The following is a 13,603-nucleotide window of genomic DNA, read 5'->3' on the forward strand; positions in this document are numbered from 1 at the left end:
TGCCCACCTGGACATCAGAGACACTACATGGAGACACGAGCAGATCTACGTCTGGACTCCCCCAGAGGCGGAGTATCCGATTTGCTATCCCCGGTCCAGGGACCACTCATAGGGACTGAATGCTCGACTCAGCTGGTCTACTACCACGTTCTCTGCCCTGGCCAGGTACATGGCCCTGTGCACCATCCCATAGGACAGGGCCCACGACCAGATCTGGACCACTTTCTGACACAGGAGGTACGATCCCAAAGCCTCCCTGCTTGTTGACATACCACATTGCTACTTGGTTGTTGATTGGGATCAGGACAACTTTGTTGGACAACCGATCTCTGAAAGCCCATAATGTGTACCTGATCACCCAAAGCTCCAGCAAATTGATTTGACAAGAGCATTTCTGAGTGGACCAAAGATTTTGGGTGCTAAGCCCATCTACATAAGTCCCCACTCCCCAGGGAGGATGCATTCATTATTAGGACAATTTTGGTAGGGAGACTTTGAAAAGAGATCCCCCATTCCAGATTTGAAAGTACCCGCCCCCAGGACAAAGAGTCCCAGAGAGATGGGGTGACTTGGATGCAATCCTGGAGGCTCTGTGGCCTGACATGGCTGCAACCTCAAGTTCCATGGGCTCTGCATATATGTAAACATGCCATGGACTGTTGTGGCCATATGGCCCAACAGCCTCAACATGTGCCAAGCTGACACCTGCTGGCTCTGTTGAATCTCTGCCGCGATGGTCAAAGTGATGGCCCTCTAGTGAGGCAGGATGGCCTTGGGCCTGAGCCATTTCTAGCAGGGCTCCTAAGAAGCTCGCTGAGATGGGACTTTGGGTAGTTGAAAACAAATCCTAGATGAGACTTTGGGTAGTTGAGAATGAACCCTAGTGACTTCAGCACCTGCATGGTCAAGTGCATGGACCTGACAGCCCCTGAATGAGATGTGCTCTTGACCTGCCAATCATCCAGATAAGGGAAAACATGCACTCCCAGCCTGAGGAGGTGCGCCACCATCATGGCCAGGCAATTTGTGAAGACCCATGGGGCTGATGGTAGCCTAAACATCAACACTGAGTACTAGAAGTGCTTTTTTCCCATTACAAATTGGAGTTACTTCATGTGACCAAGAAGATCTTGATGTAAGTGTATGCATCGTTTAGATCGAGGGAGCATAGCCAGTTCCCTTTTTTTAAAAGTGGGGTCAAGGTGATCAGGGAAATCATCCTTGAACTTTTCTCTCTTTTTTTTTAGAAACGTGTTCAAGGCCTTCAAGTCTAGTATGGAACGGAGCCCTCCTGTTCTCTTTGGAATCAGGAAGTACCTGAGGTAGAATCCCCATCCTTTCTGCCCTGGTGGTAGGGGCTCGACTGCCCTCGCTGTTAGGAGGGAGGAGAGCTCTACTAGTAGTACTTCCTGATGCGCTACTGGCCCCCAAAATGGGCACAGAGGGCAATTTCACAGGACACCCAATAGATTCAGTTGGTACCCTTGACAGACAATGGAAAGAACCCACTAGTCCGAGGTTACACTGAGCCACTGGTTTGCAAAGAACTGCAGCCTGCCCCCTATTGGAGGGTCCAACATCCTGGGTACGAGTGACTGGCCTACGCTCCTTAAGACCCAGTCAAAACTCTGTCTCTGGAGTTGACTGAGGAGCTGGCTCTGGCTTGGGCGCTCTCTGCTGCCTGGGATGGCCATGGGAGCCCTGGTGGTGTGGATGGGAGCAAGGGGGCAGAGGATAAGACTTCCATGGGCGAAAGACTTCCTTGGCCCCTGTCTCTCAGAAGAGGAAGATTGGTCTGGAATGCTGGCGGAGAGCTGTTGGAGGATTTCATGGTGGTCCTGAAGTTGGGCCACAGCATCCCTCATCTTATCTCCGAAGAGATTCTCCCAGTACATGGCATGTCAGCAAGTCGTTCCTGTACCTCTGGTCGGAGATCCGAGGCCTGCAGCAATGCCATTCTGCGGGTGCTGATTCCTGCTGCAGAGACTCTCGATGCTGTCTCAAAAACATTGTGGGTTGCTTGGACCTTGTGTTTTCCACACTTCAGGCCCTTATGCATCAGGGACATGAGGGTATCTAGCTGCTGTTTAGGCAGCTGCTCTTCCACCTCCTTCCAGATGTCCCGCAAGTACTGGCCTATTTAGAGCTGGTAGGCAACTATGTGGACAATGAGCATGGCGTCTCAAAATATTTTCCTCCCAAAAGCGTCCCTCGCTCTATGGACCCTTCCCAGGGGGTGCTGAGGAATGAGTCAGAGTGTTTGGCCCTCTTGAGGACGGATTCGACCACCACCAACTGGTAAGGCAGCTGATGCTTATTGAAATCGGCAGCTTTCTGGACAAGATAGACCCCCATTTGCCTTATTAACAGAAGGCACTGTGAGAGGGTATTCCCATATTCTCAGCAGCAGCAGCTCTTTAAGGATCTCGTGCACTGGGACTGCCATGATCCCCTTAGGAGGCTCCATGAACTGGAGGATCTTAAGCATTTTGTGCCTGGCATCCTCCTCCATTAATAACTGAAATGGGATGGCTTCTGCCATCACCCTCACAAACTCTGTGAAGGTCAAGTCCTCAGGCGGAGACTTTATTCGCTTCTCTGGAGGAGAAAGGTCTGATGGGAGACCCTCGGAGGAAGACTCCGAAGCATCATCCCCACAGGGGTCATATAATTCCTCATCCTCACTGTAAGCAATAGGGGATGGTTCCCTAGGTGCTTGACCTTCGTCCAGAGGTGCAGACACCGGTAAAACTGGACGCGGAGCAGCAAGCTTCAGTGTCTCTGCTGGCCTTGGTGGAGCTTCCTCCTCAAAGGAACCAGCGATGATCAACATATTGATAGGGGGAGACCTCTGTGCCTCGCTGGGTATCAGGACCAGTGGACACTACTGTGGATCCTGGCACCAATGGAGGACTGGCACTCCTCGCCAAGGGGTCGCTTTGTGGGCATTGCAGCAAGAACCGGTGCATCCCTATACCTGGCACCGTGCATCGACGGGGACTGGTGATGATGCTTCTTTGGCTTCCCTCAGGGCTTAGCCTGATCCTTCCCCGGTGCTGAGGCCGATGACTAGGAACATGATGTCCTTGGCCTGGAGGAGTTCAACAATGGTCAGTCTCTGGTGCACCTATCCGCCAATGGAACTGATGGAACCTATCGTCCTGCTGATGTTGATGGCTTGGTGTCCATCAGTGCGGCTCCTTGATCCTTTGCTACCAATGCCAATGCCTCAGACTTCGACCCAAAGAGCCTCTCCATCTTGTTGAGTCAAAGCAGATGTCCCTTCGGGGTCATCTGAGTGCATAAACGACAACCCTGGATGTCATGAGATGTCCCCAGGCACAGGACACATATCTCATGTGGATCAGTGATGGACCTGGTCCTTGGGCATCAGGTGCATCGCCAAAAACCGGACGTAGCCATGTCGGACAAAACAAAAGAGGCATGAACCAAAAACGATGGCAGCGGGGTGTTGAAGGCCGGTGGGCACCGATGCACTGCCACCAGGGGGAATCAACAGCGAAAAGAAACTTACCAGAATTGTCACTACAAAGTATGCAAGATTGGTTGGTGGGTATGGGTTACATCTAATGGAGATGGATGACTCCAATTGCTTTTAGTGACATATACACTTGAAAGATGGGTGTAAATAGGGCTTCCAGTATGACAGTCTGTACCCTAAGCAAGAGCTAGTTAGAAGGAAGCTAGATATGCAAGTTATATCTTGTTATTCATGTTACACTGAATGACTAAATTCAGACTTGTATCATAACCTTATATAGCTTATTTCCCCTATAATACAATACCTAGTTAATTCAGATGTATACTGACTGTTTAGCTACTGTTTGCATATCTATGTATATGGTTATTGTTGTTTATCTGATTATTATTGTGATTTCTGTTTTCTGTTATTTTGTTTTAAATGTTCACATATGTTCAAAAAACGATTAAAGATCTGGCTCTTCCAACAGGCATTTAACTAGCTTCCAAACCCCCCTCCCCCTCTCCTCAATCTGCTTTTCTCCATGTATACTGAATACCCGCTTTACCTTGTCACTTGCTGCCGTCTCATGCTACTTAAAATATTGATATATGACTTGTAATTAGTTTTGCACTGTTATGTTTCTCCCGCTTTATTTCATTGTATTAGTTATATGACAACTTACTTCTGCCTCTATTCCTGTCCTTTATGCATATTACATTTGCATCTCCCAGTTTGCTGCTCCCTGTTTTTTGTAACTGATTTCTCTATGTGGTTCCCCCTTGTTCGATGTAAACCGGCATGATGTCCCTGATGAATGTCAGTAAAGAAAAGCCTTAAATAAATAAATAAATAAATGTTTGTTGTATGTTTACTATTTATGATTATTTTATGGAATTTGCCTAGAAATGGTGATACAGCAGGTTAGAAAATTTAAATAAATAAATCTATGGGGAGGGGAGGGAGGACATACATTACAGTTATTACGAAGCTCCCACACATGAGGTGACTTCATTTGTGCTCTGCCAGAAGTTCTTTCAGTAAGACCTAACAAAGGAGTTGGCAAGTAGACTTACAGGACCAGTCCTTTGGACGTACCAGCAAGGTATACATGGTACTGAAACTGGTGCAAAATTGTTAAGTTTTGCTAGAGTGAACAGCCTTCTTCAGGATTTATTAGTGGTTGACTTCTCTGCAACATATGGCAGATTTTAGGAAATTCAAAGATTTTAGGAAAGACATACAATGCTACTGTATTTTACTTCTTAGAATATCTAATTCAGAAATGTTTATTCATTTTTTATGTTGACATGCCAGTGTCATGCCTTGATAGCTTTGAAGTTTATTTTATATAGCATAATGCTAAGATTTCAAATTCTATTTTTTTTCACATTTATGTTTTCATGATCCAACAGGCATTTCCTGAGCTGCCAAAGTCCACTGGACCCTAAAGTGGATAGTTTGGCATAAATGCTACACTTTCTACACACAGAGTACTACAGCTCTTGTCTCTCTGTATCCTGGGTAACCCGTCAGCTTTAACAGGTTGAGTTAATTCTGCTTTTGCCCCATTGCAGTAATGGACTTGAAGAACTGTTTTAAAAACTCAGTAACTACAAAGTCCATGGACACAATGGGATGGAACCAAGACTTACCAACTATACTTAATTTTCATCCATGCAATACTTCCTTAAGAGAAAACTTATGAGACTGAAGTGCATTAAAGCCATTCACATACAAGAAAGGCCAGTCACAGGGTGCTATTTCTACAAACCTTTATTTTATCGTAAACCTCAATGAATTTATCAATGCCTATTTCTTTTTCTAGGATGAATCGGAGCTCTTCCAAGTGGCTGAAGATACTGTCACCCTCCTCAAATTCACTGGCAGCATCAGCATCACTGTTATCTGCAAAGACAGAGTAGAAGTGCTTTCTTACAGGGAAAATGACAGAATGTTTACCACACTATGTATGGGGCTTGTGTCACAAAAGAGGGCAGGGACTTCTGCTACAATGAAGTGCCACTATGTGCTACAATATGCAGTGCCCTCAATCTGCCAAGAAAAAGCATCAGAACACTTTGAGGAGCAGCTCTGCCTGCTGCTCCTCAATGTCCTGCCTTCGTGGTTCCAAAACTTATTCCATTAATAGTATGGAATGCTACAGAGCTAACATGTTATATTCTAATGCTACAAGGAAGACAGGCATGTGAGTGACTGCTCACTGCTAAGGAGGGTCACAGTATGGCATAGATTGGATACAGGAGAATACAGATGTAGGAAACAGTGCAGAGGGAGGTTGTGAACCTCAATGCCACCTGCTTTCCCACCATAGAACAGGAATGCCAGTATTTTAATGGAAAGAAAGCAACAACTAAGATGGAAGACAGAATCTAATGTACTATATTTCAGAAGGAGCTTTAAAAATATATATGGCAAAGACTTTACAGGGTTCCCTTTCTCTGGTTCGACAAGTTTCCACCTGCTACTTTTGAGGGTTCCAGTTCAATTGTAACATGCCTCTATAGGATCCTTCTTTTGCAAATACCGGGGGATGGGGGGGGGGGGGGGTCACTTCCTGGTTTAATCTAAAGTAATTAGAGATTACATTAATTAAACCAGGATAACAACAAAAAAAACCAAACAAACCAAAAAAACCTTTGAAGATACAAGAATTTGGGATTACTAAAGTCCTTTCACCCTCAACACTGCACAATTATCCTCTGAATTGCCTAACCTACCTAATTTATCTGAGGATCATCATTGTATAGACCAAATGACCTTTAAACCCATTCAATGATCAGAAACAAATGGTAGTGGGAACAATGGAGACTAAAAATCCGTAGAAACATGAGTTCTGGAGGTTTTATTATAATCTGAAGAGCAGCCATGGACTATTAAGGCAAAGAAGCTTTTTAAGTTCCAATCTAGTCTTCACTGCATGGATTGAAAGTCTTGTCTAATGAACTATAAATGTTACTTAAAACTTGTTTTGTAATCAGCCTTGAGGCAACCTGTGGAAAACAAGGCAGAATATCAAATGTCTATAAATAAATAAATAAAAAAAATAGACAGCAAAACAAATGCTATAACCTCCACAGGCAGACTGTCCTAAAATGTTCTCTTCAGTGAACTTCTGTTTTTGGCCTAGCAGTTTCCTCCTGCTCCTTTTGGGCTTCCAGCTCAATGTGAACCACTCTGATAGGGCTGCAGCACCAACAGCCTCCATTTGCACATACCTAACATTTTCCTCCCACCCTGGATTTTCGAGTCCTTTTCCTTTAGATCAGTTGCAGTGACCATCATCTGGCTGAGAAGTAAGAATGAATGTTTCTACCAGAAACCAGGGCAAGTGTTCCTTTCACTTAAGCAGTAAGTGTTGCTGAAGGGTACAATGGCTTGGATTGACTCTTTTCATCCTGGGGACTGTGAAAGCTACCTCTTCAGCATCCCTGTCCCACGTGGCCCAAGATGCAGAAGGCAGGTTCAGAAATAGATCACAGGCCTTCTCTGCATGGCAGCCCCCCTGCCTCCTCCCAAGTAACTTTGAGGTCCATATTCAGTCACTATGCAGCTAAGGTAACCAGCTAATTCCAAATATTGAAGTGGAGTTAGACCAGGGGTGGGCAATTAATTTTCCCATGGGGCCGCATGAGAAATTGGGATGGTTTTAGAGGGCCGGACTAATATAATTAACTCAGTTCTCAATAGCCCTACTTATGAAAAGACAGCAGTTTACCACCAATGCATGTCCTCTGAGAAAACACAACAAATAAGACCGATACAAACGCTTACATGCTAGCAAAATATCTCATCTCGGTAACAGACACAGAACCGACCTAACATACTCCCAGGATCTGTAGTAATGCACATAAACTAATCCGCTCACAGTTACACCTGTATTATGGAATACACTCAAACAGGAGCAACCCTATCTATGAAAAGGCAACACTACAAATATTAAATCAGGTCCTAAAAACCAATACACCTCTTATTAGGAAAACAGAACTAGCAAGCACTATAGATCCCCACACAGAAATAATTGTTAAACTATACTAATAAGCAGAATAAATGTTTCAAAACAGCTATGTACAGAATAACATCCAACAATTAAAAACTCATAAAAACTATTAAACATTCTCCAAACACCAATAAAATATTTCAAAAAAGCAGACATCACACAATTAAAATGGCAGTCAAGAAAAATAAACTTAAAGCCACCTTTACTTACCCCCTCCAGCAGCTCTCCTACTCCCCTTCCCTGCAGGCCGTGGCACACACCAGAAGCAGCAGTAGAGGCTAAGCTCTATACTTATGGTCCTCTTCCTTGGTGCCCATGTCTCTCACACACACACACCATACCAGTCATGCTCCCATGACCAGTTTCTGTCTCTCACACACCAATCATCTCCCAAACAGTCTTTGGCACACACACACCAGTCACCTTCCTGAACAGTTTCTCTCATGCCATACACACACAGGCTTCCCACTCCCGTGTTCTACTTACATATATGGGCTTCTCACTCTCATAATCACTTTCTCTGTCTCTCTCTCTCTCTCACACACACACACACACCCACACACTCAATCACCAGTCTCTCACTCCCATGCTTGTTCTCTCCACATGCACAGGCTTCTCATTCCCATAATCACTTTCTTTCTCTCTCACACACACACACATACACTCACCAGTCTCTCACTCCCATGTTCTCTTTCAGATATACAGACTTCTCCCTCCCATGATGTGTCTCACACACACCCAGGTTTCTCACTCCCATGCTCACTCTCTTCACATGCACAGGCTTCTCATTCCCATAATCACTTTATTTCTCTCTCTCTCTCTCACACACACACACACCAGTCACCTGATCTCACTCATGCATACACACACACACACAGGCTTCCCACTCCCACGTTCTCTTTCAGATATACAGGCTTCTCCCTCCCATGCTGTCTCACACACACCCAGGTTTCTCACTCTCATGCTCACTCTCTTCACATGCACAGGCTTCTCATTCCCATAATCACTTTCTCTGTTACACACATACCAGTCTCTCTCATTTCCATGCTCACTCTCCACGTGCACAGGCTTCTCATTCCCTGAATCACATTCTCTCACATTCACACACACCAGTCTTTTTCTCTCACACACACCGTCACCTTACCAAGCAGTCTCTCTCTCTCATGCATGCACACTCACCCAGGTTTCTCACTCCCACAACACCAGGCTTCTTACGCTCATGCTTTCCCACATACCCAGACTTCTCACTTCCATGCTTTTTCTCTCACACACACACACACATCAGTCACCTCCCTGACTAATGTCTCACACTCTCACATACACATCAGTCATCTCCCTGAGCAATCACTTTCATTGTCTCTCATATACACACACACATCAGCTCTCTGACCAGTCAATCACACACAGGCTGGCTGGCTGCTTCTCTCTCTTTCTCTTACTCACTTCCTCTTCCCCCCCCCCAGCACAAATGGGAGCTGCAGCAGCCCCCGCAGGCCAAGAAAGAAGAATCCCATCGGCCGCGGGAGGCTCATGCTGCTGACTCCTTTCTCGATTACCGGCTGCTTCAACTGCTCGGGGACAGACGCTGCAGCCGACGCGGCACGGCTCTTTCTCCTTCCTGCGCACCGCTCCGTGTATCACTTCCTGTTCCGGGTCACGGGAGGGGGGGTGCAGGCGCGGGAAGAAGAAAAGGCCAGCCGCGGGTACCACAGCTTCTTCCAACACCGCTGCCGTTCCCGCTGGGCTTGAACGTGCTGACAGCCCAGCGGCAACGGCAGCGGGAGAGACCGGGAGCGCGCGCCACGGACCGGCAAAAAACTTCCACGGCCCGGTCCCGGTCCAGTGGTTGGGGACCCCTGAGATAAAAGACCACGAAAGGCGGAACTGTGACATATGTAGGAAAGAAACTCGAGCGAAGGCGCGCTGCCCGATTGGCCGGTGCTGGGCAAGGCTTGCCCAGCACCGGCCAATCAGACAGCGCGCCTTCGCTCGAGTCACTCCCTCCCCCCCACCGGACGCTGTAAAAAAAACAGTTCATTCTCCGCTCCCTCGCTCCCCGATTGACCGGCCAATCGGGGAGCGAGGGAGCGGAGAATGAACTGCTGCCTTCCCTCTGCAAGGGAAGGCAGCAGTTCATTCATTGAGAATGAGGCACGCTGCCTTCCCTCTGCAAGGGAAGGCAGCGTGCCTCATTCTCCGTCTGCTCTCAGCAGGGTGCGGGCCGGTCACAGACCGTAGGCGGGCTGGATTCAGCCCGCGGGCCGCCCCTTGCCCAGGTCTGAGTTAGACTGTTAACTTAAGCGGCTAACTGTGCTCCTCTCCATTATGCCTCCTCTGCCTGCCCCATCTTCTCCGGGCTGAATATAGCCCACTAAGTCATATAGATGGATAATTGGAGAAATTACTTACCTGATAATTTCGTTTTCCTTGGTGTAGACAGATGGACTCAGGACCAATGGGTATAGTGTACTCCCTCATAGCAGTTGGAGACAGATCAGATTTCAATCTTTTTTTTTTTTTTAATTTTATGTTTATTGTCCTTTCCATTTTAATACTTTGAAAAAACCAATGCATACAGAAAAAGAGAAAATTAAAAACTGGAAATTTTACATCTTTCATCAATTGCACAAAAATATATATAACTAGTTTTGTTTTTTTTTCAATATTATAAGTATAATGGGAGATCCAATATATAAAGCGGTACAGATAGGAAATATCCAACAAATTTTAAATTGCTGAAACACCATGCTATACAGCTTAATTTAACCAACACTACGTGGAAGCTATTGGGAGTGTGAGTCCAGATACACACATAGTTGCTCTATCTCAGTGAAAATGTATCTATCGTCATGATAAATCAGAATACAACGGCAGGGAAACCTGAGGTAAAATTTGGCACCTCTAGAAAATACTTCATTCTTCATGGACAGGAACGCTTTCCCTTTTTCCTGCATCCTCTTGGTTATGTCTGGAAAGACTCTGACTTGATATCCATAAAAAGACATAGACTGCTTCCGAAAGGATAACCTTAATACATTGTCTCTATCTGACATTTGCATAAACGTCACTAATAATGTTGCTCTTTCTTCAATTTTTCCTTCATATGACTTCTCCAGGAAATCTGTAAGATTATCTATAGGAATATTAATATCCTGTTGTTCTTGTTGTTGAAAGTTCATCTGTTTTCCTGGTAGATAGTAAAGTTTTGAAAACATTGGAATAGATGTTTCAGAAAAAGCCAATATATTTATGAGGTAACTTTTTAGTAAATCTTTTGGTGTCATCCATTTTGTTTTGGGGAAATTCAAAAATCTTAAATTATTTCTCCGCATCTCATTCTCAAGAAAATCTAACTTTCGTATAGACAAATTCTCAGATTTTATTAAATTGGTTTGCACCTCTTTTATATTCGTAATTTCTTTTACCAAATTCTCCAGAGAATTCTCAACAATTTGAACTCTTTTTTCCATCATATTAGTCTTTTCCATATTCTGTTTCACAACATTTGTTAAATCAGTAATAGCCATATTCATCGTGGTTAGAGGTCTCCAAATTTCCTCAGGAGTTATCTTTTCTAGCTTTTTCAGAGGATAGTTCAAAACTACTTGTATTCCTTTCTCCTTACCTCCCGTTTCCAAGAAGCCTTCCTTATCTGGCTCTGCTCGCCTCCTTTCAGCTTCACCCCTCCTGAAGTCTGAAATCACCAGGCTCTCTAAAGACAACATAGATTCCATGTCGCTTCTCTGGAGGTCAAAAGATGGTTCTCTTAGCTGGGCCTGGGCATATAGCGTCCGCTCTCCGCCATCTACGCCAACGACCGCGCTCTCCGGCGTTTGCTGCCCTGCCTGGAATACTTCCTCGATCTGTGTTTGCCGCATTGGGCTTCTGGAGTTAAGGATTTCACGGATTCTTGCCTTTCTTTTGGAATGCGGCATTAGGAAAAATGTATAAGAAATTTAGTGGATCAGATTTCAATCTGACATCAGCCCTAGTACATATACCCCTGCAGGAAGTGCAGCTCTTTAGTAATCTCCTCGAAAAGCAATTGTGGATATATGTATGACTGAATAATTTGAATAACTTGATTAATTTTATAACTTGGATAACTTGAACTGGTTGAATTGGTTATAGCTGGAGCCCGCCAGTGCCCTCAACTGAGAAACGTCGACACCCGATAGGGTGGGTGTCCTAGTTGGAGGAAAGCATGGCTTATCCATGAATCACTCGCTCTCGGGGATGTCACTCGAGAATTTCATGAATAACGGCAGCCGTGGGTGGGATGCTGAGTCCATCTGTCTACACTAAGGAAAACGAAATTATCAGGTAAGTAATTTCTCCTTTTCCTAGCGTGTAGCAGATGGACTCAGGACCAATGGGATGTATAAAAGTTACTCCCGAACCGGGTGGGAGGCTGCCCGTAGCCCAATTAGTACTGCCCTTGCAAATGCTGTGTCCTCTCGAGCCTAAACAACCAGGCGGTAAAACCTGGAGAAGGTGTGGATGGAGGACCATGTCGCTGCCCGACAGATCTCGGCGGGTGACAGCATCTTTGTTTCCGCCCAGGACACTGCCTGGGCTCTAGTGGAATGGGCCTTGACTTGTAAAGGCGGTGGTTTGCCTGCTTCTATCTAGGCCGCCTTGATGACTTCTTTGATCCAGCGGGCTATGGTTGCTCTCAAGGCCGCTTCCCCTTTCTTCTTCCCACTGTGAAGGACGAATAGATGGTCTGTCTTTCGTACGGATTTTGACCTTTCCAGGTATCGGACTAGGAGGCTGCAGACGTTGAGGTGGCGTAGACTGCGAGACTCTTCCGAATTCTTATGCTCATCTGACGATGGTAGCGAGATAGTTTGGTTGAGATGGAAGTGAGAAACCACTTTGGGGAGGAAGGACAGGACTGTGTGTAACTGGATGGTTCCTGGGTGAGTCTGAGGAACTGCCACCAGGAAGGCTGTTTTCAATGTTAATAGTCAGAGAGACAGGCCTTGAAGAGATCTGAAGGAGGCTCCTGCTAAGAAGTCTAGGACCAGGTTGAGGTTCCAAAGAGGCACCGGCCACTTTAGGGGTGGTTGGATCTGCTTGACTCCTTATAGAAAGTGGGAGACATCCAGGTGAGAGGCTATGCTGCCACTCTTGCTCTTGGCTCCGTAGCATAACAATGCAGCCACCTGTACCTTGATGGCGTTGAGAGACAATCCCTTCTGTAGTCCGTTCTGCAGGAATTTCAAAATCGCAGGAATTTTGACTGAGTGTGGAATGATGTCGCGGTCCTCACACCAGACTTGGAATACTCTCCAAATCCTTATGTATGTTAGGGATGTGGAGAACTTGCATGCTCGGAGCAGGGTGTCAATTACTGCCCCTGAGTATCCGCTCTTCTTCAGGCGAGTCCTCTCAATGGCCAGACCGTAAGAGAGAATCAAGCTGGATCCTCGTGGAGGATTGGTCCTTTTGGAGCAGGTCTCTGTTTGGAAGTAGTGGGAGGGGGGCTCCCTGTCAACAGCCTACACATGTCTGCGTACCACGGTCTCCTTGGCCAGTCTGTGGCCACTAGAAGTACTGGACCCCTGTGGTGTTCTATCTTGTGGATGATTGCGCCCAATAGGAGCCACAGTGGGAAGGTGTGGCCAGGTCTGTACCAGGGTATTGATTCCCTGGGACTGGGGTTCCCGCCTGCGGCTGAAGAAGCTGGGCACTTGGGCATTGGACCGGTTTGCCAGGAGGTCCATGGTTCGTGTTCCCCAATGGTTTACTATCAATTGGAATGCTGTGGTCGACAGCCTCCATTCTCCTGGGTCTAGACTTTCTCTGCTGAGGTAATCCGCAGAGACTTTGTCTTTCCCTGTGATGTGGACGGCCGAGATCTCTTGAAGGTTTGCTTCCACCCATGACATTAGGGGTTCTATTTCTAGAGACACCTGTTGGCTTCTGGTTCCTCCCTGACGGTTGATGTAGGCCACTGTTGTGGCGTTGTCCGACATTACTCTGACTGATTTGTCTCGGAGTCTGTGACCGAACCGTAGGCAGGCTAATCTGATTGCCTGGGCTTCTAGGTGATTGATGTTCCATCCCGACTCTTCTTTGTTCCATTGCCCCTGGGC

At 46.2% G+C, this 13,603-nt stretch overlaps 1 protein-coding gene across 1 annotated transcript in view; it reads right to left on the reverse strand.

Annotated features, from left to right (window-relative positions):
• NEK1 (NIMA related kinase 1) overlaps positions 1 to 13,603 on the reverse strand; it is a 328,757-nt gene that overhangs the window by 38,438 nt on the left and 276,716 nt on the right. The window contains 1 exon segment of the mRNA XM_029573804.1: positions 5,256 to 5,389. Within this exon segment, the coding sequence (XP_029429664.1) occupies positions 5,256 to 5,389 (134 nt within the window).

This window comes from Rhinatrema bivittatum, chromosome 1, assembly GCF_901001135.1.
Source record: "Rhinatrema bivittatum chromosome 1, aRhiBiv1.1, whole genome shotgun sequence".
NCBI classification, from domain to species: domain Eukaryota; kingdom Metazoa; phylum Chordata; class Amphibia; order Gymnophiona; family Rhinatrematidae; genus Rhinatrema; species Rhinatrema bivittatum.